At 50.5% G+C, this 25467-nt stretch overlaps 8 protein-coding genes and 1 non-coding gene across 9 annotated transcripts; 7 read left to right on the top strand and 2 right to left on the bottom strand.

The window, feature by feature from the left end:
* Positions 1 to 6227: 6227 nt before the first annotated feature.
* VTN00DRAFT_6728 (uncharacterized protein) lies at positions 6228 to 7140 on the top strand (the record flags this gene model as incomplete). The annotated part of the gene is made up of 2 exons (XM_069433396.1): positions 6228 to 6599; positions 6667 to 7140. The coding sequence occupies 2 exons, from the start codon at positions 6228 to 6230 to the stop codon at positions 7138 to 7140; spliced, it is 846 nt and encodes a 281-aa protein (XP_069286782.1).
* A 6-nt stretch (positions 7141 to 7146) lies between these two features.
* On the bottom strand, positions 7147 to 7694 carry VTN00DRAFT_6727 (uncharacterized protein; the record flags this gene model as incomplete). The annotated part of the gene is made up of 2 exons (XM_069433395.1): positions 7147 to 7593; positions 7647 to 7694. 2 exons carry the CDS (start codon positions 7692 to 7694, stop codon positions 7147 to 7149), a joined length of 495 nt encoding a protein of 164 aa, XP_069286781.1.
* Positions 7695 to 10335: 2641 nt separating this feature from the next.
* VTN00DRAFT_t130 lies at positions 10336 to 10427 on the top strand. Its single transcript has one exon. It is a non-coding gene; the product is annotated as a tRNA-Asp (tRNA).
* Positions 10428 to 13806: 3379 nt separating this feature from the next.
* VTN00DRAFT_6726 (uncharacterized protein) lies at positions 13807 to 14092 on the top strand (the record flags this gene model as incomplete). The annotated part of the gene is made up of 2 exons (XM_069433394.1): positions 13807 to 13967; positions 14032 to 14092. The coding sequence occupies 2 exons, from the start codon at positions 13807 to 13809 to the stop codon at positions 14090 to 14092; spliced, it is 222 nt and encodes a 73-aa protein (XP_069286780.1).
* A 2151-nt stretch (positions 14093 to 16243) lies between these two features.
* VTN00DRAFT_6725 (uncharacterized protein) lies at positions 16244 to 17647 on the top strand (the record flags this gene model as incomplete). Its single annotated transcript, XM_069433393.1, has 1 exon — positions 16244 to 17647. The coding sequence occupies one exon, from the start codon at positions 16244 to 16246 to the stop codon at positions 17645 to 17647; it is 1404 nt and encodes a 467-aa protein (XP_069286779.1).
* Positions 17648 to 17791: 144 nt separating this feature from the next.
* VTN00DRAFT_6724 (uncharacterized protein) lies at positions 17792 to 18514 on the bottom strand (the record flags this gene model as incomplete). The annotated part of the gene is made up of 1 exon (XM_069433392.1): positions 17792 to 18514. One exon carries the CDS (start codon positions 18512 to 18514, stop codon positions 17792 to 17794), a length of 723 nt encoding a protein of 240 aa, XP_069286778.1.
* An 88-nt stretch (positions 18515 to 18602) lies between these two features.
* On the top strand, positions 18603 to 18896 carry VTN00DRAFT_6723 (uncharacterized protein; the record flags this gene model as incomplete). Its single annotated transcript, XM_069433391.1, has 1 exon — positions 18603 to 18896. One exon carries the CDS (start codon positions 18603 to 18605, stop codon positions 18894 to 18896), a length of 294 nt encoding a protein of 97 aa, XP_069286777.1.
* A 100-nt stretch (positions 18897 to 18996) lies between these two features.
* VTN00DRAFT_6722 (uncharacterized protein) lies at positions 18997 to 20868 on the top strand (the record flags this gene model as incomplete). The annotated part of the gene is made up of 3 exons (XM_069433390.1): positions 18997 to 19542; positions 19602 to 19836; positions 19892 to 20868. The coding sequence occupies 3 exons, from the start codon at positions 18997 to 18999 to the stop codon at positions 20866 to 20868; spliced, it is 1758 nt and encodes a 585-aa protein (XP_069286776.1).
* Positions 20869 to 22030: 1162 nt separating this feature from the next.
* On the top strand, positions 22031 to 25061 carry VTN00DRAFT_6721 (uncharacterized protein; the record flags this gene model as incomplete). Its single annotated transcript, XM_069433389.1, has 2 exons — positions 22031 to 22099; positions 22254 to 25061. The coding sequence occupies 2 exons, from the start codon at positions 22031 to 22033 to the stop codon at positions 25059 to 25061; spliced, it is 2877 nt and encodes a 958-aa protein (XP_069286775.1).
* Positions 25062 to 25467: the final 406 nt, after the last annotated feature.

Genomic DNA, 25467 nt, shown 5'->3' with positions numbered 1-25467 from the left:
CTGAGGACCACAAACACCAGAATAGGAGAACTCGAACCAATACCATGCAGGCGCTGAAGCACATCCGGGTGCATCCCCAAGGATCTATAGCCAGACCCTTCCCAAGGTTACTCACCGGCCAGTATTCGATGTGGGCGGTTCTGGTAAGGTTTCCGAAAGCCTGGCCTGCATTTGCCGCGCCCCAACAGAACCGCTATCCACTCCGGGAGGCTCGAGGGCAGGCTAGAAGCTTGGAATTTTCCTGATCCCGCCTCTATCTGGCGATTAGGAAGCTCTATTACTAGAAACGTCGCCACAGCTGTGCTCCCTTACGGGCTACGAATTCAATATTGAAAACTGAGAGTCTCATATTCCGACTGGCTGACGCCTTGCCACCAACCAGCATCCCTTGACATTCAGGATCGGCACAGTACAACGGTTTATGGAACGTCTGCCCTGAAGCAAGACATTCTGCATTGGCCTGCGCACGCCATTGCATAAGTCATGGCGTCAGCGGGATCTATATATCTGGACCTGGTTGCCGCCGGCCGTGGAGGGGGAAATCGTTTTATTTTGTCTACCAATACACGGGAGCAAAATGTCCGGAAGATATGAGCCGTGCGCCAAAGCTCCGAGTCTTCCGCTAATTCATATTATTTCAATGTCCAAATGTGTGATAATGTGTGAGCGTAGCATCCGCTTTCAGCATTTGTGACCAGACTATGGTAAGGTTTGAGACATTCTAAGAACGCAGTCTTGATCATCGCCATCGAGCGGCGTGCCGCCAGCATTTCCGCATCGCTATTTGGGAATTTGTGTCATGGTGCCCAGTAGATGTATAGCGGCCTTATTGCGCGCTGTTACCAAATAGAGCACCTGTACTGCTGGTGAACCAGGTCTCATCCTCCCGTCTCAATTATGAAGTTTTATGGAAGGACCAAGGCCGATTTGAAAGCCATGGGTTATCAATAACCACGATCTCGATTAGTACTGTGGCCTGTGCCTGTCTGTGTACCTGTTTTAATGTGCAAACGCTTTGAAGTTCCCGCCGCAGATAGCGGAGTTGTACCGGGACATACTTAACCACCCAAGGCATTCCCGTTAGGCGTCGCTTCTCGTGCCAACACGCGCGTGAAGGTTGCCCCTCCGCCCCGTCCTCGTCCCGCACACCCCATACCTAGGTCATCTCCGCCTGCTCCACTGCTACTTCAGATCCACAGTGTACATGCACGACTCGCATTATCCTCCAACTTACTAAGTACCTCTGATAATTTCATCTATTACTCTGTTCGCGTACATAGAGGAAGACATGGCACTGCTATTGATCTTGTCACATGATATGAGTAGCCCAGAAGAGGGGTCGATGTTCTTTGCATCCTCGTCGGATCAAGTAGCTATCTGCGTCTTGCATGTTAGGCAGGTTTATTCACCAGCTCCGACGCGCACTTCGAGAATGCTTTGAGGAGGATACGGGCTGATCGACGTTCGAGACCCTTCATCTTTACCCTCCATCTCTTAGGTAGGCCCCATTGTCGCCGCTAACTTAGGCTGCATGGATGGTAAGTTACCAGTTTCCGCACAGTTACAATGATGATACAATTGTAGAATCAGCCACGACAAAGCAAACGAAGTTCCTAAAGCCAAGGTCTTTGTCTGTCGTGTTCCCAGCTCCACCCGGTTCGCATACGCTGTCCGTCCCGAAAAGCAGGTCTTGCAGACAGCTTCATCCATAGTCTCCTTTTTAGCAAGAGTGGTATCTGGACCACTACGTGTCAATGAGACAATAATCGAAGTCTTTTCGCTTCCGCAGATTTTCCTCGTTTCATACCCACAATCTTCCATCCCCACACCCCGCCAACACGCTGGCACCTGCCCATGAGAAAGGCCAATCTAAACAACTAGCATGTCCCAAACATATGCACTTACCTGGCGTATACATATAGTGTGGCTGCGATCCATCCAGGTATCTGATTCCTTGAACTCCCCATTTAAAGCTTTACCTTTTTTTACGCGAATCTGAAGCGACATCGATGGACAAGCCACTCAATGCACGATAGTATCTCAACTTCTTAATTCACTCACTTAGGCTGAAATCTTCTAGTTCGAACAGAAAATAAAAACGAAAATTTCTTTTTATATTCGAACAGAAACTCTTCGGGGAATTTGCTCGGTTTTATGCGAGCGTACTTTAATTCTTTGGGCTGTTCGGGTTGCTGACAGAGAATCTCCAGCGTAATCCCAATATCCAACAAAGAAAACCAAGAAATTCTCTCGAATACGCTGTTGCGATCCTCTCAGATTGCCATTGTCCATTGAGTTGTGGGCCTTCGCATAACGGCATCCGTACACAGCCAGGTTGTCCATGCTTGACTATTATCGCACCGCTTTTTCTCAGACATACGTTGCTATTGGCTAACAGCTATCCCAGCCTCTGGGCAGATACAATACCGACAGGTTCTAGACGTATCATAGCGTTGGAAGACCTTAATTTGGGGGCTAACCCAACGGCAACCTTAGAGGCTATTTCCGCCCATCGTCCTAGTCCATAGGGTATTGTCTACCGCGTCTAAACATCCGTGTCACTTACGGGGTCATCGGCATACAAAAGAAAACTACAGTACATGTCTTCTTAGTGCTATATCCACACAATATGTTTACGTTTTAGCTTAGGCCAAGTCTACAAGGTGCGACTCACTACCCCGCCACGATATGCTCGACATATTATTGCTGCGGTCTAGCCCACTAGCATCCTTAGGGCGGTGGAGTGCCTAACGCACTCCGTGCTTGCTGGCGCTCCCCTAACGTGCGAACTGACAGTGGTCCATGCAGTTGCCGTGTTGACAACCTGGCAGCCCCGACCGAAAACCCCGAAACAGACAAAACAAACCCCGAAAACCCCTCCGGGGTCAAGTACTGGCTACAGGGGTTACGGGAAGACTTATCACAGTGCTGCCGAGCGTCATCCTTCGGATATCCGAGAGCGATTCATTTGAATTACTAATTAAAAATGAGATCTTTTAATAAACAATGGAGATATAAAGAAGCGTCGATCAGATATCTAATTCGTCTATCTAGCATGGCTGAAGTGCGCAGACGAGCTACTAATATGCAGTGCATCGTTTATCGTCCGTGCAGCCTGACAGGCCCCCAGGGAGCGAGCTCATAGGGGCACCTTCACACGGCGGATCGACCGGACACGCTAGCGCTGTCAAACCATGAAAAGGACAAGGCTGAAAAGTTCTGCTTCCTTGGAAAATTCCCTGTACAATACCCTGCTGTGCGTCGACCTCGTGCGCCGGCAGCTGCGGTTGTAGACCCGTTCGCATATCTTGCAAGATTTCCCCAGCACCCAGGGTATTCGAGATCTGTTGTTTCAGCGGATCACGTCTTGAAGGCCAACTTATGGCCGGCGGTGTTATGTCGTATGACCTTTTAATGCTCCGGACGGCAGTTCCATGCTAGGGACGCTCTAGTCTACTACTATAGCAGTGACTTTAGCAGTGTACGCTTCATAGACCCTCTATGTGTCGGATACTGGATGCAGAATCCTTTAAGCAAAGTCAGAGGGTGAGGATAGGTATGCATGCGCTTGCACAGATAGTGCCATGCTTAAAGATCACATAAAGAAGTGAAGTGTAACTTTCGCCGTTGCACTACAACCATGGGTCATTGGAATTGACTACACGCTATGAGCCTTGCTAGTACGGGGGAGGCAAATCTCTGCCAGACACTGAGTCCGCTTGCTCTTCTGAGTTCGGCTAACTGAAGCATTACTCCGAGCAGCCCAACTCGCACCGGTCTCGGGAGTCTGCCTATGCATCGGACTCAATAACGGTAACTGTACTCCCAGCTACATTCCAAAGACTTCTGTCCTGGTGGTATAATTGAACGACTTAAGGTTCTTCTGCACTCTACTCCACCGATATCGCGTGCTACGGCTGCAGGGCACAGACTACATTTCTGGCCTACCAACTCACGAATATCCGAGCGAACTCCACGGGGTCGCTTAATGGCCCATGAGATTGGCCGTGTCTAACAGTCTGGTTCCAATCTCTCCATCATCTGATACGATAGGTGCTGTCTGTTATCCAGGAAGAGTGTTGAGATGCAGTGGAATTCTTGTAGTCTATCGAGTTTTCCATATCCAGACATCTACATGTTACTGCAGATTTTAACCTGCTCTATTTAATGATTCAGCTTACTACTAACCTTGCATGTTATTGCACCAAGCTTATGTGTTGCATATCACGGAGTAACGGTTCCGATTGCGATATTTGCTCCTCCAGGCATCGCTACATATTAGTGGCTTGTTGTACTGTACGTCTAACACTTAGGGTTATCCAGGTCTAAGCGCAAAAGATATTCAATCTTATTCGCGGAAGTTCCTCATCTCCGACAAACCGCGGCGTCGTTTATCAGCGATTTTCTCATGTGGATTCTTTTCCGTTGTTTTCCCCGACAACTCCGTACCTCACGGTTCCAAGAGAGAGGCACAGGCAATACGAAGCGATCCTGAATATGTTAATGCTGGTCTTCGAATCCGGAACCCTGCGCACTATCCTTTTGCATGCCTCGTGACCTCATTTGTGCTGCTGCAACACTGCACGCCCTGGAAATCAGCCCCAACGTTTTGCATGTACGACCAAGTCACTCGGCTTCTAAAGCCCTTGTCGAGCTTGCTTTTAATCTCCTACCATTTTCTTTTCACACTAATCCTCCACATTGTCGCCATACTAACTACTTCCTTTCCAGGAAGGTTGATTCTGTCATCACTTTAATCTTTTAGAGTTCCGGGTCTCCCCATAACCCTTGCTTTTCAGCTGTCGGATGCCTGAGCAGTATTTCCGCCTGCAGTGTCACAGATAGCGAGCCCTATGTGCCTTGTATCATGTGTCTTTTCTTCAGGAAATATAAGAGGCTTGGCCCCGCTCGAGACATAGCCGCGTATTTTTTCAGGGCCCTTCTCTTGAGATCTTCTCATCAGGTAAAACGGTGATAAGACGAGCATAAACGGTTTTCGCATTGAGTTACTAATGATGGGTTCACCGGGCTGAATGGCTATAACTTCTATTTCTAACTGCAGATGCGAAGGTCACGGGATTGCGTTTCTGACGGTGGATCTCTCTTTCTTGTGTCTGCAGAGTAAGCGGGGAAATTAAAACCCAGATTTTGGATGTATAGCGACCTGCCTGCGGATAAGTACCTTTATACCTGGTAGGTCATCTGAGGTAGAGCTAGAGGGTACTATGCTCGTAGTTCGAACTACTTACCTATAGATAGACTGCCTAACCATGTCACGCATTAGTATCTGATGCTTAATTAACTCCGAAACATAAGCCAATTTTTTGTCTTCGCCTCTTCCGATTCGATATTTTTTTTCGTTCTCCCGTAGGATGGGACGTAATTTGCGTAACCATGTGGATGCTATTGTGCTCTCTCCACCTATCTTCGGCCCAGGATATCGCGAACTCGTTGCACACAGATACACCCCAAGAGAACGAAAAGCAAAACCCTATTTGTTTGCTTTGTTTTCTATATCTCTATATGGTATTTGTTGACATTGAGGAAGGTGAGCACGTGTGGGATGCTTTTTTCTATAGCTTAGATTAGTTGTTTGATGTCGTGGTTGTTTTAGTGGTTTTTGACTTTTGTATCTTTCTTCTTTTTCCTTTGCTGTTTCGTTTCGTTTGAAAGATTTATTTGTGCGATGATATTTAGGGGCGCGATATGGGTCGGATCTGATCGACTTCAACTTTTCATTTCCGTTGTTACTTTGATTCTCGTGCTCTGTAGAGGAGCACTACGTTTACTATCTAGATGAAGTCGATGTTCCTGCGAATGTGCTATTTTACTCTTCTCCGAAATGGCTCTACCTCTCCTTCACAGTACGTCCAACCTGGACGCATGGAATGAAGGTTCCTTCCCATCAGACTCGCGATGCTATTTCCTCGGTTTCCTCCTTGACGGACATAGGCCCAAAGTGAGTAGATATCGGAGCATGCCTATCTGCCAGGATCGCAGTTAGGCGGGATTCTCCTGGTCGGTCAATGAGAGGAAGTGAATGATGACTCTGGAATATCGCTTCTCACCTTGTCAAACGGCATCGGCAGTCAACTGGATGCGCTATCGACATTTTTATCTTTGATCAAGCCGACTATCTTCTTCTCATCTAGACTTCATTCAATATTTTGCTTTCCAACATCTTCCCCGCATCTTGGATGTCGTTTTAAACTCAACTGAGAGCAACAATGGCCGGCGAACGCGGCCAATCGTTTTTCAAAGCGCCTAAAGAGACACTGGATCTGTTCGCAGACCTCGTAGAGTCCGAGGACGAACTCCCTCCCAAGTCGCTAATCCCAACTGCCGCGAGCACCAAAGAGCGTCCTCCTTGTCTAACTCTGTCAAGCGACGATGAATCACCCGTCAGTTCCTCGACAGTCGGATTCAGCAATGGCCATTCACAAACGTCAGATCGGTCAGCCCATCGATTCTCCCCATACAAGCCCGCCAAAAGGGACGAGCAGACGAGAAGCTTACCCCGTGTACACCGAAATCCGATCACTCCCTCTCCCCCGATTCCAGCTATCGAGCCGTCCAGTGTGGACACCACAGCCTGCACTGTGCGCCCCAAGTATTAGTCGTCCTGCAGCTCCTGTTCTATTATATACTAATTTTCATGCCCCGCAGACTGCAAGGGAAGACGCAAATATTGTTACGAGATCAGACACGGGAGGAAAGACGGTGACGAAGCAACATGTTAGGGATCTCACGCCCAAGCATCCAAAGAAGGGTGGAAAGATGGTCCACCCGGCGCTGTTGGTCCCATTGGAGGAGGAAATTGATAAAGATGATGACGACTGCGAGGACGGGGACGAGGATGAAGACAGGGATTCTGATTCCGGCGATAATGACGATGACGCAGAAGTCCCAAATGCCAACAATACCAACGAAGCCTCCTCATCCTCCAAACCCCCCAAAGAAGGCTCCGAACACACCTCCTGGCGCTACCACGTCGTCCAGCAAAATGACACCGCCCCCAGGGCAACCCAGACTGCAAAATCCTTGGCACCTACATCGACAAGAACCGCGTCATCCGCCGCATGCTCCGGCGCATCCAGCACCTGCAGAAGCAGACGGGCGGCGATGAGTTCGAGGTTATGAGCATCTTCAGGTCGTCGATTCGGCCGGGTACGGCGCGGTCGAGGTGTCGATCGAGGAGCTCGTCGAGGGCGCGGTGGCCTCCGAACGCGTCGATCCGACGAATACGCGGCTGCCCAGGTCGCTGTATCTGGTGATTGTGGAACGAGGGATCTCGAGACTGGGGCTGTTAGGACGGATGTGCATGAGAAGATGTTTACCACCCTGGCGTCGGCGAATCGACATGCTGCGGAGGTGTGGAGGGTTGCGCAGTTGAAGGGGGACGAGATTCAGCAGCGGAACTTGAGGAATGGAACAGTCTTCAATACGCCGGAGGGGTGGGCGATGAAGATGCTTGATGATTTGGAGGTGGAGGGGAGATTGTTCTTCGAAAGGTTGCAGTTCGCTCGGGCAGGGACCGAAGAAGGAAGAGGCCACGATCAAGGTCTTTAAGCATGAGGTTGCGGGGCCGAGGAACTGAATAGATGGAGGATCATGATGGTATTGACCAGGTAGATTTATTTTCTCACATGTGTGTAGGTGAGGTTCTGGTCTTCTCCCTTCCAACATGTTCTCATGATTGCCTAGGGTTGGTGGAAGACAAAGAAACTTTGTATGTATTACAGAATCATATCAACTAGACAAAACCAGGATAAACGATAGCGCTGAGCGCTCAAGTCTTCATTTATATTTCCTTGTCGACAATACTAGAGCATTTTTCTTCAACAAAATATCACCTCCAAGAGGAAAGCGAGGTCAGTTTCCTGTTACCTACCCTCAGTATTAGATCTAACACATGAAGTGCTATTACTTACCAACGTAAACTTTGCTCTCAACCATCCAAAGTGGTAAATTTTCACCTTCCGCGTCCCACTAACAGACCTAACTCTGTGTAGGTAAGCTCATAATTAATTTAAATGCCTAAAATCTAGCGCATAGAACGAAATTTCGGTCCTCGATCACTTTAAAAGACAGCAAGAATCAAGTTCAAGTTCCAAAGAAGACTAAAAGAATAAGTGTCAGAACAACCTCAGTTCTCCATGTTTGATAAACAGCCTCTGCTTTCCTTTCCCCCTTTCACTGTCACTCCTCCAATATGGTTTCTGCCTATCATTAATTTCCAAAGATCCTACGCTAAGTGGCATTTCAGCATAAAGGACTTTGGGAGCCAAAAATGGGTCAGCTTCTCAGTTGAGCGCCAATAGGACAAGGATTGAGTGTTCTGATCTGGTCTTCTCTCAACGCGAAAGCTCTGCAGACGGTAGTACTTTTCTACGATGGTGAGTGGGTGCGTCTCAAAGAATCGGGGCGTTTAAGAGGATTTCGAGTCGCGTATGAACAAACTTCATTCGTTATGGGACCCTTTTTTCTCCACAATCACCAAGGGGGGTTTAGGAAGGGTCAAACGTAACCTTGGTATCCTTGCATAAATTTGCGACCTGAAAGATCCTTCACATAGCTTTATAAAAGATCCTTGTTCGCCTCTCAACCGGAGTCAAGGTCAGCCAAGGAAGAACAAGTGGATTTACATTTGGTATTTTGCTATAATGCTATAATTGTGTATCAGACCGTACGGGAAGGTTGGTTAGGCCAAGATTCCATTTGTGAGATCAGTCTAGGAGAATAAGACGGTCGGCTTTATCGGAATAGTAGGAATTACGATAGTCTATCCTAGAGGCCACCATACAGCTGACCTTATCCTGGTCCTGTTGAGCCTCGGTGTCAGCTGGAGGATGTCTGGAAGTCTCCTGATGGCTAGTTACTGCTCATCTAGGGCACTACGGGATAGATTTGTAGGTCTTCTATTTATTTAAATAGAGTTGAAAAATAATGTGCATATGCAACCATGAATAGTCCTGTTACTTTCACGAACTCTAGATAGACATGCTACCTGTTCTACGTCTTGATGATGCTATGTTGCCCATCAGGACCTCACATATACTTTGTTCCCATTGAAAGCATTGCTATTCCCGACATGCCATGCCCCGCGCTCCTATACTGCTCACTCAGAAACTTAACTCGGCAAATCTATTGTTGTCATTGTCCTTTCTCTGGCCAGTTATGATATCTGTATCATCGGTGTTGATGTCAGAGTTAAATGTCTTAGCTTCGGTACTTTCATCTATTCCATGTACATGTAAAGAATTATGCGCACGAAAACAACCAGACGACTGTGTTAGGGCCAGTCTTCGAAGCGACAAGAATCTTTATATTAATGCTCCCTATCTTCTACTAAATTAAGGATCCCTGTCTTCAATTCTTGCTTATTAATCAACAAGTTGAATAGAAATAACCATATCTCAAAAAGTAAGCCAAAGTGAAAACATATTATAACTCTCCATCATATGATTGACCCAATATATTCCTAGGAAGTTATTCTTTTTGAATCCATGTCTGAACCTTACTGGTACTGTTTAGACTAGGATTGCAACAGAAGAATGAACTCCCAAAAAAGGCGAAGTATTTTCTGAAGATTTCTCATTAGCAGAGTGGTGAACACTAAATGCAACCACTGGGCTTTGTTACCACTCAATACCATCAGCGGATGCCAGCTCAGAGTCCTCCCTGGAAACTAAGGTTCCTTTGGCGGCATACTCAACAATTGCATCTTCGGTCGTCAGCAGCCTGTTCGACGGGGGGCTTCTTCGGATTCGAATTTCCCGTCTATTGTAAAGGAAATTGGTTGACAATCAAGGAAGTTCTTCCGTCAGGGCTACGACCCCTAAAATCGAGACGTTGTTCGATGGGTATAATAATAGGAGACGCTGGCTGCTGTGGGATCCCTGGAAGAAAGCATTTGGGTCCAAGATCAAATAGAATTGACTGATTGATGATTGTTGCCTTGCCAGATAAAGCAGTAGTGTAGGGTGCCATTCTTTGGCTGAAGAATACACGTTACATGATGTGTCATTCATTGCAAAGTCTCTGAGAATTGGCCGACGTAAGGACGCCAGTAGTTCTCACTTCGATCATATTTGATGTAGTTCAGGTATCCGCTGTTTTGATAGATTGCATTGTTGTCCTCAGACAACTTCACGACAGCACACAACACCTACAAAGGTAGGCTCGGTCAATTCCCACAATGGCCCGAAGGGCCAGATAGTTGGCGGTGCACTGCTCAGGACGGCGGCGTGACCGTCTGTACGTCTCTATCACCTAATGGCGGCAGCTCCAGGAGAACCCTAGTTAACTTTGGCAGAAAAAGCACACAAAAACAGATCTCGAATGGTCTAGTGGTCATGATTTCCGCTTGTCATGCTTCGGAGCCAAGTCAAGCGCGGGAGACCGGGGTTCGATTCCCCGTTCGAGAGAAAATTTTTATTTTATCTCGCAACATAATCGATTTCTCCGAATATTTTGGAATCATTCTTTTTTGGACATTCTGCATAGTAGCGTCGGAGCGATCTAGCAGTGGCCCACAAAGCGGAGCTCTCTTTATCTTGAACGATCCTGGCCATCTTGAATCGTGCTCGTTAAGAGATTTGATCTTGATATCGTTCCACAATCTGTAAATAATTGGCCAACTATAATGACGACTTGATGATGTTCCGAGCCTCGTCCCAAGTCCTGTCGAGGCCGTACAGAGCCCGGTCGATTGATAGTACCTTTGCTTTTTGAAGAGGAGTGTGAATGACTCGGAGCATCACGAATTGCCTCTGATTGATATCTGAGCCGGACCCTGAAGTCCTTTTAGTCCCCTCTCGCCAGACAGAGACCAAACTCAGATGTTGCTGGCCAACCCGACCAGTCCGGAGACGCCGCTCGTGGGCCGATTTGGAGGCATTCCATCCGTCATCCTATATTGAATGATTTCGGGCAGCATATCTGATAGACCTAAAAAGAATTTCCCTCCATGGGATCGTCATACCACAAGGAAAGTGGTTACAGGAGGATTGAGACTCATGCTGTTCAAGTAACTGAGGAATGGCCGACGGCTGTTTAGGAGAGCCCTGGCTTGCTAAAGGATCGCTGCGAGGCCAGAGTTTGCTGGTACGAAGGAGCCTGGTACCTTGATTTCTCCCATAATGCTCGAAAAAAAGGAGATATCGGGAGAGCCTGCCCGCATTCGGATAGAGGCCGCCAACTTCCAGGTCCATCTCTCGATTAGGCCTTCTGTTTGCATCGTTGATCTCCCTGTAGAGCTCATCTGCTTTTCTCTTCCTCGCGTAAGCCTATGAATGCTTCATCCTGTCTTGCTGGTAGAGTTGCTTTTGGGTTTCCCTCTTGTGACTTGTACCGGATTAGGTCCTTAAACGATTCATCCTTTTGAGGACTATGACTGCATGCTCCTCTCTAAGACAGAAAATCTGTATCACAAGGACATAGACGAAGATGCGCCTCTAGCGTTTGGACCTGTGTGTCAAGGTGGACGACCTCAGCGGGTTTTTGACAAAGGAGAATGGAGCTTGATCAGATTTAAGATCACAAATTTCTGTGTCCTATGCTGCTGATGACTCTCGTCGATAAGAATGCGGCTCCATTTAATCTGCAGGACGTCGAATTTCTCATTTTCGTAAATCTTCGTGGTGGCCGGCCGATACTTCCACGGGAGCTTTAGAGCGATGGGACAGTTACCACTGACACTTATCCCACACAGATCTGGAAGTTTTGATACATGGCTCCCGTATCCTCAGCTGGCGAATGATATTTCTCGCATGATATCCAGGACTTTGGATAAGATGGCCAGACTTTCCTTTCCAGTACTGATAGCCAGCGGTTGAGTAGGGGAAATGCTGTATGAAAAACCGCAGGGGACAGCTCAAAGATGATGTCTCCGACTCGACGAAGAAACCACTATATAAACACGACATGGAAGTGTGTCACCTATTAACAAGCAGCCGCCTCTTGGGGTCAAAAGTCCTCTGGATGATGTCCCTCTGTATGGCGCGCTTTGCCCTCACAGCCTCATCCAGCAGACACTTGTACTTGTGCACATTGTGGAAGAACAAGGTTGACACCACAAACTTGGCATATTCTGCTGAAACATTTTCTGCCACATTGGTGGAACTATGCAGTCATATAAGTTGCCTGTGTCCAGGCTAGTTGTTGTCTTTGTCATTGTCCTCCTCATCATCAGGATAGGCCCAATATGCTTGCCACTTGCTTGCCAGCACCTTTTCCTGCAGAACATCAAACCAGATGTACACCTCTTGTAGCCCCTTCTTGGACGTATCCCAGTTATAAACTAACTGTATTTTTGCACCCTTATAGATCAGCAGCAGCAAAGCATCATGCTGCTGGTGTGTTTCTCCCTCCAGCTTCCAGGGCATACTAGATCTCACAGGCTCCTCAATGCAGTGAGTCTGGACAAAAGTCCATGTCTTTGATTGGCAAAGTGGCTGGGATGGTCTCGTCACCATCATTAGTCTGGCCTGGAATCTCAACTTTAATGCTGATGTTGCAGGTCTCAACCATAAAGAAGACAAGGGTAGATCCAGGACCAGTGTGCTTCTTGTTGTTGACTGTCTGCTGTGGAGGTGCAATCAACAGCTAAATGCAGGGCTGCTGCAACTCCAGACAGAATGCAAACCTCCGGTTGTCAAATATGGTTTTGTTGCCTTCCACAGTAACCCTGCATCCATTGTTGCGCGTTGCTGTACTGCCTTGTCAGATCAACTTGAGGTATACTCTGCTGTTTGCCTAGTGTCATGGAGTGTAGAGGGTGTCTCTAGTTGCAGCTCGTCACCGGCTTTCAGGTGAGGGGCTGTGGGAGGTGTTATGCGGTCAGCATCAGGAATGGCCTGTTCGGAGTCGCAGCCGGTCGGTTCGACAAGGGTTCCCCCTTCACACCAACGAGTTATGAGTTTCAGACCGAGGAAAGTGATGTATGAGCTATTATTCCGATATGAGTGAAAGTTAAGCTTGTGCCTTTCTTTTTTTTCCCCTTGTGCTCATCATGACCTGATGGGTGGTAACCAGATTCAGTCTATTATACAAATCAGTGCGGATCAATAGCTGTAAAAATTAAATACTTGCCAGTCTTGGACCAAAGTAGTCCTGCCAGAGGGATGCCTTATCATCTGAGGCTTGAATTGCAAGCCAGAAGAAGCATTCTCTAAGTGAACGCTTCTATACAGATGCCGCAGTGTGGCCAAGCACAGAGGCAGATGTGAGGATGTGATATCTATCTTTCTGGCAGATAAACCATGTTTGGTTGTAAGTTGTAAAAAAACCAAACTTGCACTGGAAGTCATCCATATCGCAGGCCAGTTACCCTGACAAGTAATTAGCATATGATGAGGTTTGCATGCAATTGTCTTTAAATAGGGGAACTTACCAAACTTCCGTGCCAGAAATACTTCCCATGTCTTTGTCTGCTTTGGGCAGAAAGCCCAGGGAGTCTTGACCTCCCCAACAACACAAATATGGTGATTGTTGTCTTCAACAACCACTGGAGTCGACAAGAATCGCCGGAAACGACATGCTCTTGTTGTCAAGCGCCAGTAGAGATACTGATGTCCAAGAATCGTCGGATTGGATATTAACACCGTCGTCCGAAGTTTTGATCTTGGAGAATTGCGAGTCGACGTCCTATATACAATCCCACGGACATTGTCATCATAACGCTGTACTCTGCTGTACAAGATGCAGTAAATCATGAACAGTCCGTTCTGATCTTCGACCAGCCGTCAAAGAGTGGAAAAGGGTTTCGTCTCGAAGCTTACCCGAAAGTCCGCAACGGCGGATTCCATGCAGGGCAAGGAAGCGAAGGTGGTCATTCTGGACTGGCTACTCTCCCCTGCTGTCAAGATGCTGGACCAGATGCTACTCTCTCCAGTCATGCTCAAAGAAGTTCGGAAATATGCGATCTTTCAAGGTCCGGTCCGATCCGCACCTAGAATACACTACAGGTAGGTGCACGGTCCGTTCGAGACAAGGGCTTCGATATACTTCGATGCTAATTGTGCAGAATAGGTTGCGGAACAACAAAGCGACAAGGATCCAGATGCAGGAAACAGCTGAAATGGTCGACTGAATGCTCAAGGACTCGGAGACGCTCCCAGATCTGAATGGTTTAAGAATCCAAGATGACATGAGGACTGTCAGCTATGCAATGGATCTTGACAACCAGCAAGGTCTCGTTCTTCATTCGGTGCGGAGATTATACGACTGACTGCCAGCTTGATTGTAAGAGCTCTCAATGTATGCTCCGCTCTACGACGTCGTTCGCATCAGTTGGGCAGTAAGGTATGCTAACTAAGTACATAGTCCGTTCCTGTCTGAGGCCATGGCTTCGATGGACTCACTTTGACGCTGACAACCAAAGCAGCCTGCAGAACGATAGAAAAGCAACGAAAATAAAAATGCAGAAGGCCGTGGAAATGATCGGGTGGATCTTGAAGGAGACAACGAAGCTCCCGGATCTAAAGGGCATTACCGAGCCAAGAAACAGCAAATCAGCAAATCAAATCCTTTCATACCACTACTCTTTGTCATCATCATATCCATCTACTTAGATATCATCATTCTGCCCCCGAAATAGTGATCCAAGAGGTATATACATACAAGAAGACGAAAAGATACACGCACCCTCTTTCAACCCTGGAATGTCAAATTTCGACGCGAGAAAGGAGTGGGAAAAACCACTACTTGTGTTCATACTCGCAACTTCAAGACTCAGACAGGATATCAACACCTTTCTACGGAAGTGGCCGTACTTGCAGAATGGTATGCAAAGAACGCCCCGCCGCGAACCAAGGCATTCTAACCGTTGCTGACCTGGGTATATATAAGGCCCCGCGAAAGAAACTCTTGGCAGCAATTCCACCACAATGCCAAAAAAAAGCGTGATATACCGTCTCAATTTGGAATTGTATATTCGGCGTCAATGGAAACCAGACGTGTATGGTGACTTGTGACACGCGGCCCTCCCTACCCGGCACATGAGACGAGCAGAGCACATCCTGAGTCCCTGATCGTATGCTGAGTGCAGTCCAGCAGCACGCCCAAGTCTTTCGAATATACCAGATGCGTCCAAATTGGTCACAATTCTCGGATTCACTTGTCGCAATACAAGAGTACGATCACATCGAGCAGTCGGTCAAAGACCAAGAGAAGTATCTGCAGCGCCTCTGTCTTATGATAATTCCTGGAGGAGATGGCCGTTCCTATCTCGGTTTCTCACACATCCTTGGTCTCTCAAGGACTGTGGTTCGGCTTTGGCTTTGATATCCCGGATAGACGCTGTGGCGATCTTCAACAATTAACAGTAAAGTACCCTCTTTCTTTCCACAGAATTTGTTGAGATCGATACAGCGGCCGGGGGTCTTACTCGAGTATGAGCCACCCCGACAGGTAATTGGTGATTCATAAGCAATCCCAACATCAGCTCCTTATCAGGCCACGCACTACTCTATACCTATACGAAACGAGGTGAAGGAGCAGACTTGGTTGAAGCTCCGTAGATCGGAAGGATTCACTCTGTCCAGCGGAGACTTGGCGAGCGGAGTGCATAATTTGCATAGGATTTATGCTATATCACGTGACCGTTGAACGATGAATTCGAGGGATCAATTGCTCCTGCGAGACACGCTGTTTAGACATCCCGAAGCTTCTAGAAGTCACTTGAACGTCAACTCTAGGGGTCTACGGTCGAGATCTCCTTCTGGCACGTCAGCAAGACCGCTGAGAGAGGGACATCCTGCCCTGTGAGGCGTCCAGGATGGTGATGCACCGGTGCGTTGGTCAGCGCCGAGCCCCGACTCGGCCAATGGCAACGAGAAACGTCGCGGAATCATCGCTCCCGCCCCTTACAAGGCTCGCCGCTCAGCTGGCTACGCCGGATGCGTCGGAAGAAGATGCTTTTCTTTTTCTCATGTCGCGTGTCTTTATATCTTGGTAGTTTCTTCGGATAGGATGCAATATTATGATGAGATCCAGCAAGTGTGCGCTCTTGGAAGAGCACGAAACAACGTCATTGATGATGACTTCGTGCCCTGCGGGGTCCACCACCGGCTGAGTGCCTTATCAGCTGCTACAGACCTACATGCCAGCCTAGGGTTCCAGAACAACGCGCTTGCTTTTCCCTTGACTGAACATTCCGTAAGCACGGAATGCAAATATCCCCAATTGAAATTCTACACATTCTGTTCTGTTTCGTCAAAAGGGGAGGGATGCATCAACGACCATGAAGACGACGACGATGACTCGCCTGGGACATCGTGGCCTGGCCTCCAAGGTTGTCATCACTTGTACTGCCGTGGCTTTCCTGCTGCTGTCAATTGGACGATTGAAGGCAACTGGACCGTCCGATGCTCTCGAGTTTGATCTCCATCCATCTCCATTGCCGGCACAGCAAACGAGGAAACATCCAGCAGCAGCGACGGCTGTGTTACCAGCAACAGCACCGCTTGCAAATGCAAGCATCCAGAATTCTGCGTTCCCGTCCGGTTCAGGTTCAGAGTCCCAGTACCTGCCGTTTACGCCGCCTTTCCACACGAAGGGACGGCGTATCCTTGACGCCCGCAATGCCAGTGTGAAACTCACCTCGGTGAACTGGTACGGTGCAAGTGACGTCAACTTCATCCCGTCGGGACTTGACGTACGGCACCGCGATGAAATTGCGGCGCTTATCCGAGGATTGGGATTCAACAGCGTTCGCTTGCCCTATGCAGATGAAATGGTGCGCAAGAACCCGCTCATCAGCCCACGGTTGTTAGCAGCGAACTTGGATCTTGTGCCCAATGCCGGTGAAGGTAGCGAAGGGGCTAGAGCCTTGGATGTCTTCACTGCAGTCGTGGAGAGTTTGACTGCTGCCGGACTGTTCGTCATTGTGAACAACCATATCACGCAGGCGACCTGGTGCTGCGATGCGAATTTATGCGATGCAGGATGGTCGAACGACTGGCTTGGAGGCTCCCTGCTGTGCCGTGTCAGCCAAACGGAGGAGCAGTGGATTGAGAACTGGGAGACGGTAATGTCGCCCCTCGCACAGAATCCGCTGGTTATCGGTGCGGACCTAAGAAACGAGGTGCGCGGTCTTTGGGGCACGATGCAGTGGGACTCTTGGGCCAGCGCAGCCGAGAAGGCAGCCGAAAGGTTGCTGAATATGAATCCAAACTGGCTGATGATTGTTGAAGGAGTTTCATCGGCAAACGACCTGTCCGGTGTCCGACATCGACCTGTCGAGCTCAGCCATCCTGACAGGGTCGTTTATTCGGCGCACGTATACGCCTGGTCCGGCTGGGGAAGTCTGTATCCGTACTCGAGACGGACTTACGAGAGCTTCGCGACAGACATGAGAAAGAACTGGGCGTATCTTTTGGAGGAAGACCGCGCACCAGTGTGGGTGGGTGAGGTTGGCACTTCTGATAAACCAGACGAAGGCGACCAGAACTACTGGAATCACCTGGTCCGGTTCCTCAAAGAGGTGGACGCGAGCTGGGGCTACTGGGCCATCAATCCGCGGAAGCCCGCAGCGAACGAGTGGGAAAGCTATGGGCTGGTTGGAGATGGGTGGGATAGCCAGTCTATCAGATGGGATTACCGCATGAACGATCTGAAACAACTAGGACTCGGGGTAAAGTCCTGAATTTCGCGCGTCTCCCGTGGGACAAATACCTCCATGAGGCGCAGGAGAGACCAGACGCCTTCCTGTTCGCTGGCGTTGAGCAATCTCAAGAATAAGATCCGGCAGGATCGACAAATCTCATAGCCAACACTGGAACCGGCACTATCACACCTTGGGGGCCATCTGCCAGGAGACAAAAGGAGTTGCGGCATCTTTGGTCGCGAGATACGACGGTGCACAGTACGGAGTACAAGTATGGCAGGCGCCATTATTGTGTCCATGGCACGAGGCACGGCGTACATGGCGATCAGGCGCGAGCAGAGCAAGGTCAGTCAGCCATCTGAGCACAGGTCTGTTGGCCGCGATAAGATTCGCTCTCGCGTTTCCCTGCCATGGCTGATCGCCTGGCCCCTCCGCACGCGGTGACACGGCGAGCAGCTCTGAAGCATCTTGACGAGATGGCACAGACACCGTGTACGTCCTCCTAGTGGAACCGTCTTGCGGCGACGCGCGGGCGTGCTGCGGGCGGAGCTGCTGGCGAGCTGTCCCCTCCTGCCAATCAGAGCCCGTGTTTGTCGCACGACCCTTAGATAAGCAGCCCGCGAGCTCTTCGACCCTCGGGGCTACGGAGGACGCCCGGCCAACGACCTCACGCTTCACACGCATCCTCATGGCCATGAGGGCCATGAGGGCCATGACACTGACATGCCGGCTGTCTTTTCTGACGGTGGCACGAGCACGCTTCTGCAGCGGTAGGCCGGGTTGGGGAGAAATCCCCAACTGAGGGCTCAACGATGATCCCCATCTATATGTGCCTTGTGGCTTCATCTCAAAGATTTGGCAAATAACATACTGCAATGCCTTGGGAGCGGATCCCCTGAAGATCATGCGATTGTAACGGGCGCATGGTGGTCCGCGGGGTCTTGTCCTCCCCGCTATTGTTCCCCTAGCTAGCAGCTCCAAAGGCGTCAACCTTATGTGCCGGAGAGCCTCGACCGTCCCTCCTGCTGCTCTGCTGCTCGTTCCGCCGTCGAAGATCACAGGCGACCCGTTTTACCCTGCTCAACATGCTATTGCAAGTGCCAGTTTAACCGCTCCAGGACTAGCCGTGGGGAGCAGACGCCCACCGCCGTCGCGTCTGCGGTCGAATTGCGATGACATGATATCCATCCCGTTTTCTCACTGGTCCGTGTCACTATCCAAAGACCGTCCCGCTCAAATGAGGCAATTCAGCTGCCCATCCACAGGTCCTCCTCCCCCTCCCTCTTAATACTCCCGATCCCCTGTGCTGTAGAGTCGTTCTTCGTTGCAGTCAATGACGGTGAATCCCCGCCGGTGAAGCCCTCCAGACCTGCTGGAGGCCATTCAACATGTTGCGATGGATCTCCCGCTGCTTGCCTGGCTTCAGCATCATTCTACTGCTGTTGCTACTGGTGATTGCCTTTGTTGATACGGCCAAGTGGTTCCCTCCCCCCTGGAATAGCCGGACTCCTGCTACGGGAGATCCATCGAAGAGCAGTCCCGGCCCATTGACCCTCGCTCAGAAGATCTTCATCGTGTATTCGGTCTTGGTTCATGTCGATGCGTTTGCTTTTGCTGTGCGACTCTCCTGGGCGCTGTCGAAAGTGATCAAAGAGACGCAGGCTGTCCTGCAACGACGCTCGTGGACGAAACCTTCTGCGTCGCGGAGCTCAACCGACAGCCATTTCGTCGACAGTCCTACCATTCAGCCGCGACAGTCTTTTGCAGATGCAGACCAGTCGATCTACAAGACGAACAATCTGGATGACTCCGGTGCAGAAGATGGCGAGGTGGTGCACGCTATCATCCTTCCCAACTATCGGGAGGATATAGATACGCTAAGGACAACGCTGAACGTCTTGGCCAGCCATCCCAGAGCACCATACCGGTACGAGGTCAGTTAAAATGGAGCTGAGTCTACGAAGTCATGGGGAGGACGCTGACCGTGGAGCAGGTTTATTTGGCCATGGAGGAAAAGGAGGCGCAGGCGCCCAGCAAGGCGGCGACCTTGATTTCTGTGTTTGAAAAGGCTTTCCTTAACATCAGGAGCACTTTCCATCCGGCCGGATTGCCTGGTGAGATTGCAGGCAAGAGCTCCAACGTTGCTTATGCGGCGCGCCGAATCATTGAAATACACCGCGCGACTCCAAACTCGAATCTAAACAATGTAATTATTACTGTGATGGATGGTAAATTACCCTAACTCCTCGACACGTTGAGACGAGCAGACTAACGCTGTTTTAGCCGACACTCATCTATCGCAAGATTACTTCTCCGAAATCCGTCGACTCCACTACAAACACATCACCGAGGCTGACCGTTCCTTCTACGTCTGCCCGATCATTTTCGACCGCAATTCAAACGAAACACCAATTTTGGTCCGATGTGCGGATCTTATGTGGGGTTTTGCGGGACTTTCGGCCATGTACCCAGGGTCGCCCATTTGTATACCAACCTCTGTATATTCTTTGCCACTAGTGTTGGCGGAGAGAGTCGGTGGCTGGGATGGCGACCCCACCGCGATAGGGGAAGACATGCATATGCTGCTGAAGTGTTACTTCGAAACGGGTGGTGACATTGTCCCGCGGGCAATCTATAGCCCAGCCAGTCAGTGCAACATCTCCAGCAGCATCCCTCGAGGCTGGCGGCGCGTGCTTGACACCGGCTTGGCCCGGTATCGTCAAGCTCTACGGCACATGTGGGGTGCTCTCGACACGGGATTTGCGGTGCGCAAGTTCTTCGTTAACCTCCCAAAGCGGGCCCCGCGGCTAAAGCATCTCCTTCTCATGCATCTTCTCTGGGAGGCCCACTTTCTGCCATGTCATCTGACGATCGTCCTGCTGTTCTCCTCCCTGTACACCTTCTACATGCCAGAGAGTCTCATCCACCCAGCGCTGTTATGGACTTTCTGGTTCACGGGTCTCCTTCGTGGCCTCTCCTTTGTCTGGATGAACCTTTCTATCTTGCTCTATGACCGCTGGCACTCGATCTGTGTGAGAGCGCGCATGAACGACATGGTGCGCGCCGGTATATCGGACACGGGCTTCTCGTACCGCTCCTGGTGGCATCCGCGACACCTGCTCGAGCGTATCTGCTTCCCGATCGCAGGAACCGTGTTTGGGTCGGTCCCGGCTGTGCACGCTGAGATCTGTCATTTCTGGACCGACAGGCTGGTATACCGGGTCAGCGAGAAGCCCATGTTTGCTACTTCGCCAGTCTGATCGGGTTGCCTACAGCGTTGAATGTTGAGGCCCATGCGGCCAAATCGAGGGTGCCAGGTCAGTTTGTTCCATAACTTAATGATGTATTAATTCCCAACGGGAGTACGGCTGAGCCGGTGAGAGTTTTTGGTTTCTCTTTTCACATCTTATATCTGCGCGTGTACTGCATCGCCCTTACTGTCTTGGTTATTCCCTCTCCCGGGAAATTTGACGGCGAAGCAGCAGCATTTTTTGGATGAGGTGTTTGAACGTTCGCCTACCTTCGATGTTTCAAGTGTGGCGAAGTCTACGAGTTGAACGATTTTGAACACATCTTGTATTATGACACCTGAATGGTCTGAGATGTTTGGTGATATATCTATATACAGATTAATAATTTAATTCTGATAACATTCTCAAAATAGCCCAAAACCATGAATTGGTTACTCAAGCATCAAGAGCTACTTGTTATCATATCTTCTGAGTACACCTTACGTACCAAGTATGACACCAGATAGGGAGATTGTGGTGGACTTAAAAAATTGATGGTATTCCGGCAGTGGTCCTTGTTGGAGTCGGGTGCCTGAAGGTTGCCCGAAATAGAAACACATCCCGTGGATGACGCACGGCAGGCACGTGACACAGGCCGGTCGGAGAACCGTTCCCCGCGGAGCCTCAGGCTGCGAACCTTGGTTCGACTTCATATACAACGTCGTCCTCGATAATACGACTCTCCAAGCTCGGCATTCGGTGTAATACAGCGTATTCGACGTAGAAGAGAGGTAGATAGCAGTCATAAATTGGATCGTGGGATGTCTTATGTGGACTGAGGTCAGCTTGAGAACTGTCATCGGATGAGAGACCACACGAGACACTGGGAACTGTGACTTGCCGCCCAGCCCAGCCCGGCCCGTCCTGTCAGCGGCCTTCGCAAATCTACAGATTTACACCGCTCACAACACGGCACTTTCAAAGAACATCTGTTCTTTAATAACACTTGCGCCTTTAATTAAGCGATCGATCGATAACTGTATGTCTTTCGACTTGCAGATCCCCACCACAAGGACGAGGGCCGGTCGTCGCTTTCTTTCGAAGCTCTTGTTGCGGTGGTGACATTACAGATACCTACCTTTCGTCCCCGCACAGCGCGCCGCTGAGCGTAGCGTGGTAGGTTCCTGGATCGATGGCGGAAGGACAGCACAGCGGTAGCGGTCCTGGTCTGTTGGACCTTGAGAAGGAACTGGTTTGTTCGGTATGTATTTGTTTCCTCACTCTGCTTTTCTCTTTTTTTCTGCCCGTCTACTATGTTCAAATAACCCCGCAGCAATAATAGATAAGATAGATACCTCCGGTATGCAATGCACCAGGTACGGAGTACTGACAGTTCACCATTTACTACACTCCAGATCTGCACAGAACTCCTCTACCAACCCCTCACCCTCCTCGACTGCCTCCACACCTTCTGCGGCTCGTGTCTCAAAGAGTGGTTCTCGTGGCAAGCCACGCGTCCCCGTCAACCCCCCTCCTCCTCCGCCTCCGGATCGTCATCATCAAAACCCTCGCGATTCAGCTGCCCGTCATGCCGCGCCGCCGTGCGCGAAACGAGACCCAATGCCACCGTCACGACGCTCCTGGATATGTTCCTGCAGGCGCACCCGGAGCGGGTCAGGTCTGAGGAGGAGAAAGAGGAGATCGCGCAGAAGTATAAGCCTGGTGATGCGGTTTTGCCAGAGGATGAGAGTGATGGGGAGGAGGAGGATGAGGAGGATCGGAGGTTGTTAGAGGAGGTTAGGGAGAGGAGTTTACGGGAGCTGGATCTTGATATCGATTCCGGAAGAGACAGGGATAGAAGTCGACATTCGAGTCCGCGGACGGGACACTCCTCGCGGAGTCGTCACCGAGATGCTGGTGAGAGAACGACGGATGACGAGCGACACAGACGGCGACGTGAAGAGGAGCGCAGAGCACGGCGTCAGGCGCAACAGCGCGCTGCGCGCGCAGGAAGCGTCACGAGAACACCTTCTGGCCCTTCGCGACAGGTCGAGCACCAGTCCAGTTTGCGCTCGCTGCTGAGCACGTCGGATGGGGAGAGTATCGAGGAGGAGATCCTGCGCCAGATCGTCGAGGAGGGCTTGCTGGACGGTATCAACCTCGATGATCTCGATCCGGCGCAGGAGGAGGAACTGAGCGAGCGCATCGCGGAGGCGTACCGCAGGAAACACCAACATCGTTGGCTGCGGAGAAATGATTCCGTGGAGCGACCTCGTGAATCGGTACATAGACGCGCGAGGTCGCAAACCATTGAAGGACGAGGCACTGTCGCCAGAGAGTGCTCGAGGCATCCTCCCGTCTCGCGTCCGCATCTGCTGGAGCCGACGCCGACATTATCCCCTTCCGTCTCGTCAGCACACCGAAGACGAGCGTCAGATCTGGGTACTGCACGTCGCAGGACGTCGCCTGCGCCTGTCAACCAGGGTTCTACTTCAGAGGTTGTGCTGAGGCCTGCTGTCAGAACTTCCAGTGATATCACGGCCCAACGTCCTCCTTCCTCGCATGCCGGGAGGACAAGAGTAAGAGGCTCATCGGCTTCGACGTCGAGACGGGCCACGGAGCCTGAGGGCAGAATATCGGAGACAGAACACCAGACGAGCATACCGACTGTGAGCTCTCCTACGTCGACTACTCCGTCTGTTCGACCAGCAGTATCGCATAATTCTACGCCTAGCCGCTCGGATCATGCTACGTCCGGATTAACACCCTCTCTCCCTGCAGAGAATGGCACTTCAAATGCAGGTTCAGAAGCACCTGATGCTCCTACGACCCTTTACCCTGAGCCGTCCATATCCTGCAACCGGTGCAATCGGCCGGACATACAATACGATCTATACAAAAATTGCCCGAAATGCAACGACGGCAACTTCAACCTCTGCCTACGCTGCTACCGCTTCGGACGAGGCTGTCTACACTGGTTCGGATTCGGCCCTTCCGCGCAGTTCAAGTTCGCGCAGAACATCTCCAATATCCATCCAGCGCTACGCGAACCACCGCATGTTTTCCGCTCCTACAAATATCGAAAACCCGCGGAGACCGCCCATCGAGCAGTCAACGATGAGGGGAGGCAGATGACGAGTGACAATCCAGCCGAGAGACTGGAAGACGGCGTATTCTGCGATACATGCCAGACGCTGGCCAACGACTGTTACTGGAAATGCAACCAGTGCAACGACGGGGAATGGGGGTTCTGCAACCGCTGCGTCAACCAGGGGAGATGCTGCACGCATCCTCTGCTTCCTGTCCGTCGCGTTTCCCCCGGCAACAAAAATAACAATGCCGCTGGTCCCCCGACCGCAGCAGACGCCTCTAACACAACCACCACAACCACAACCACCTCTCTCACCACACCCCCCCTCTCCATCGACAGTACCGAAACCTACAACGTCCTCTCCTTCTCCACCAAATGCGACATCTGCACGTACCCCATCACGCCCTCATCCACACGCTTCCACTGCCCCCACTGCAACGACGGCGACTACGACATCTGCACAAACTGCTACCTGAAGCTCGTCGCGGCGGGCAAAATCAGCAAGGAGAACGGACACAAAGGGTGGCGGCGGTGTCTGAAGGGACACCGGATGATCGTCGTCGGGTTCGAGGACCACCACGAGGACGGCGGGCAGCGGAGGGTCGTGGTCCGTGACCTGGTCGGCGGACATGCATTCAAGGATGAACATGTTGCCATCAGATCGCCCCGCAGGTCGGACTCTTCTTGTTCTTCGCCTGCATCACAAACAGCTGGGTCCCCAGAACTCGGCTCCGGATACTGGACCTGGAAAGACGGCTACGGACCAGGCCAGGAAGGTCGGAAGAAAGCCTCCCGCGTCCGTAACACCACCCAATGGACATGGACATTGACAAACTCCGGCGGGATCAACCGATCAGATACCCCTTCCTCCCCAACCTCCTCCTCTTCACCCACGGTGAACACCCCTGGGACTATACGCCGCTTCCCACCCGACGGCGGCGTCGGCCTCGTCGTCCAGGCCCTCTGGTCGTACTACCCAGACGAGGACGTCAACGACGAACTGCTCTTCCCTCGCGGGGCGGAGATCACGGAGGCGGAGAACGTCAACGACGATTGGTTCTGGGGGTGCTATGCGGGCGTGACGGGGCTGTTTCCCGGTGGGCATGGGAGGGTTGTGAGGGAGGTTTTGTAGTAAGGAAGTCAGGTTATGATATAAGGTCTGTGTGCGCTGGAAAGGTCAAGTCGTCGATGGATGGATGGTGGATGACCTTTTTTTTTCATTTTTTTTTATTTTCTTAGTCTATGGATGGTTTAGGTACCTAGACGCCAGTCTCTTAGCCTAGTCTGGTCCAGCTTTCTGCTGGCTTACATGGAAGATACAGCGGATGGTGATGACGGACATGATTGATTGATGCTCATGTGTTGATACCAAGTTGATTCGATAATGATATGATATCATATGATAATGGCATTATACGATACGACACGATAAGATAGCATGCGACAGCGACAAATAATATACCATGAATGAAAGGGGAATCTGCGACGAATACTACCGTCTACTTACCCACCTAGGGATATATACTAACCTCATCTAA

This window comes from Thermoascus crustaceus (genome assembly GCF_041956765.1).
Source record: "Thermoascus crustaceus strain CBS 181.67 unplaced genomic scaffold VTN00scaffold_4, whole genome shotgun sequence".
NCBI classification, from domain to species: domain Eukaryota; kingdom Fungi; phylum Ascomycota; class Eurotiomycetes; order Eurotiales; family Thermoascaceae; genus Thermoascus; species Thermoascus crustaceus.
This window is presented reverse-complemented; position numbering and strand designations above follow the sequence as displayed.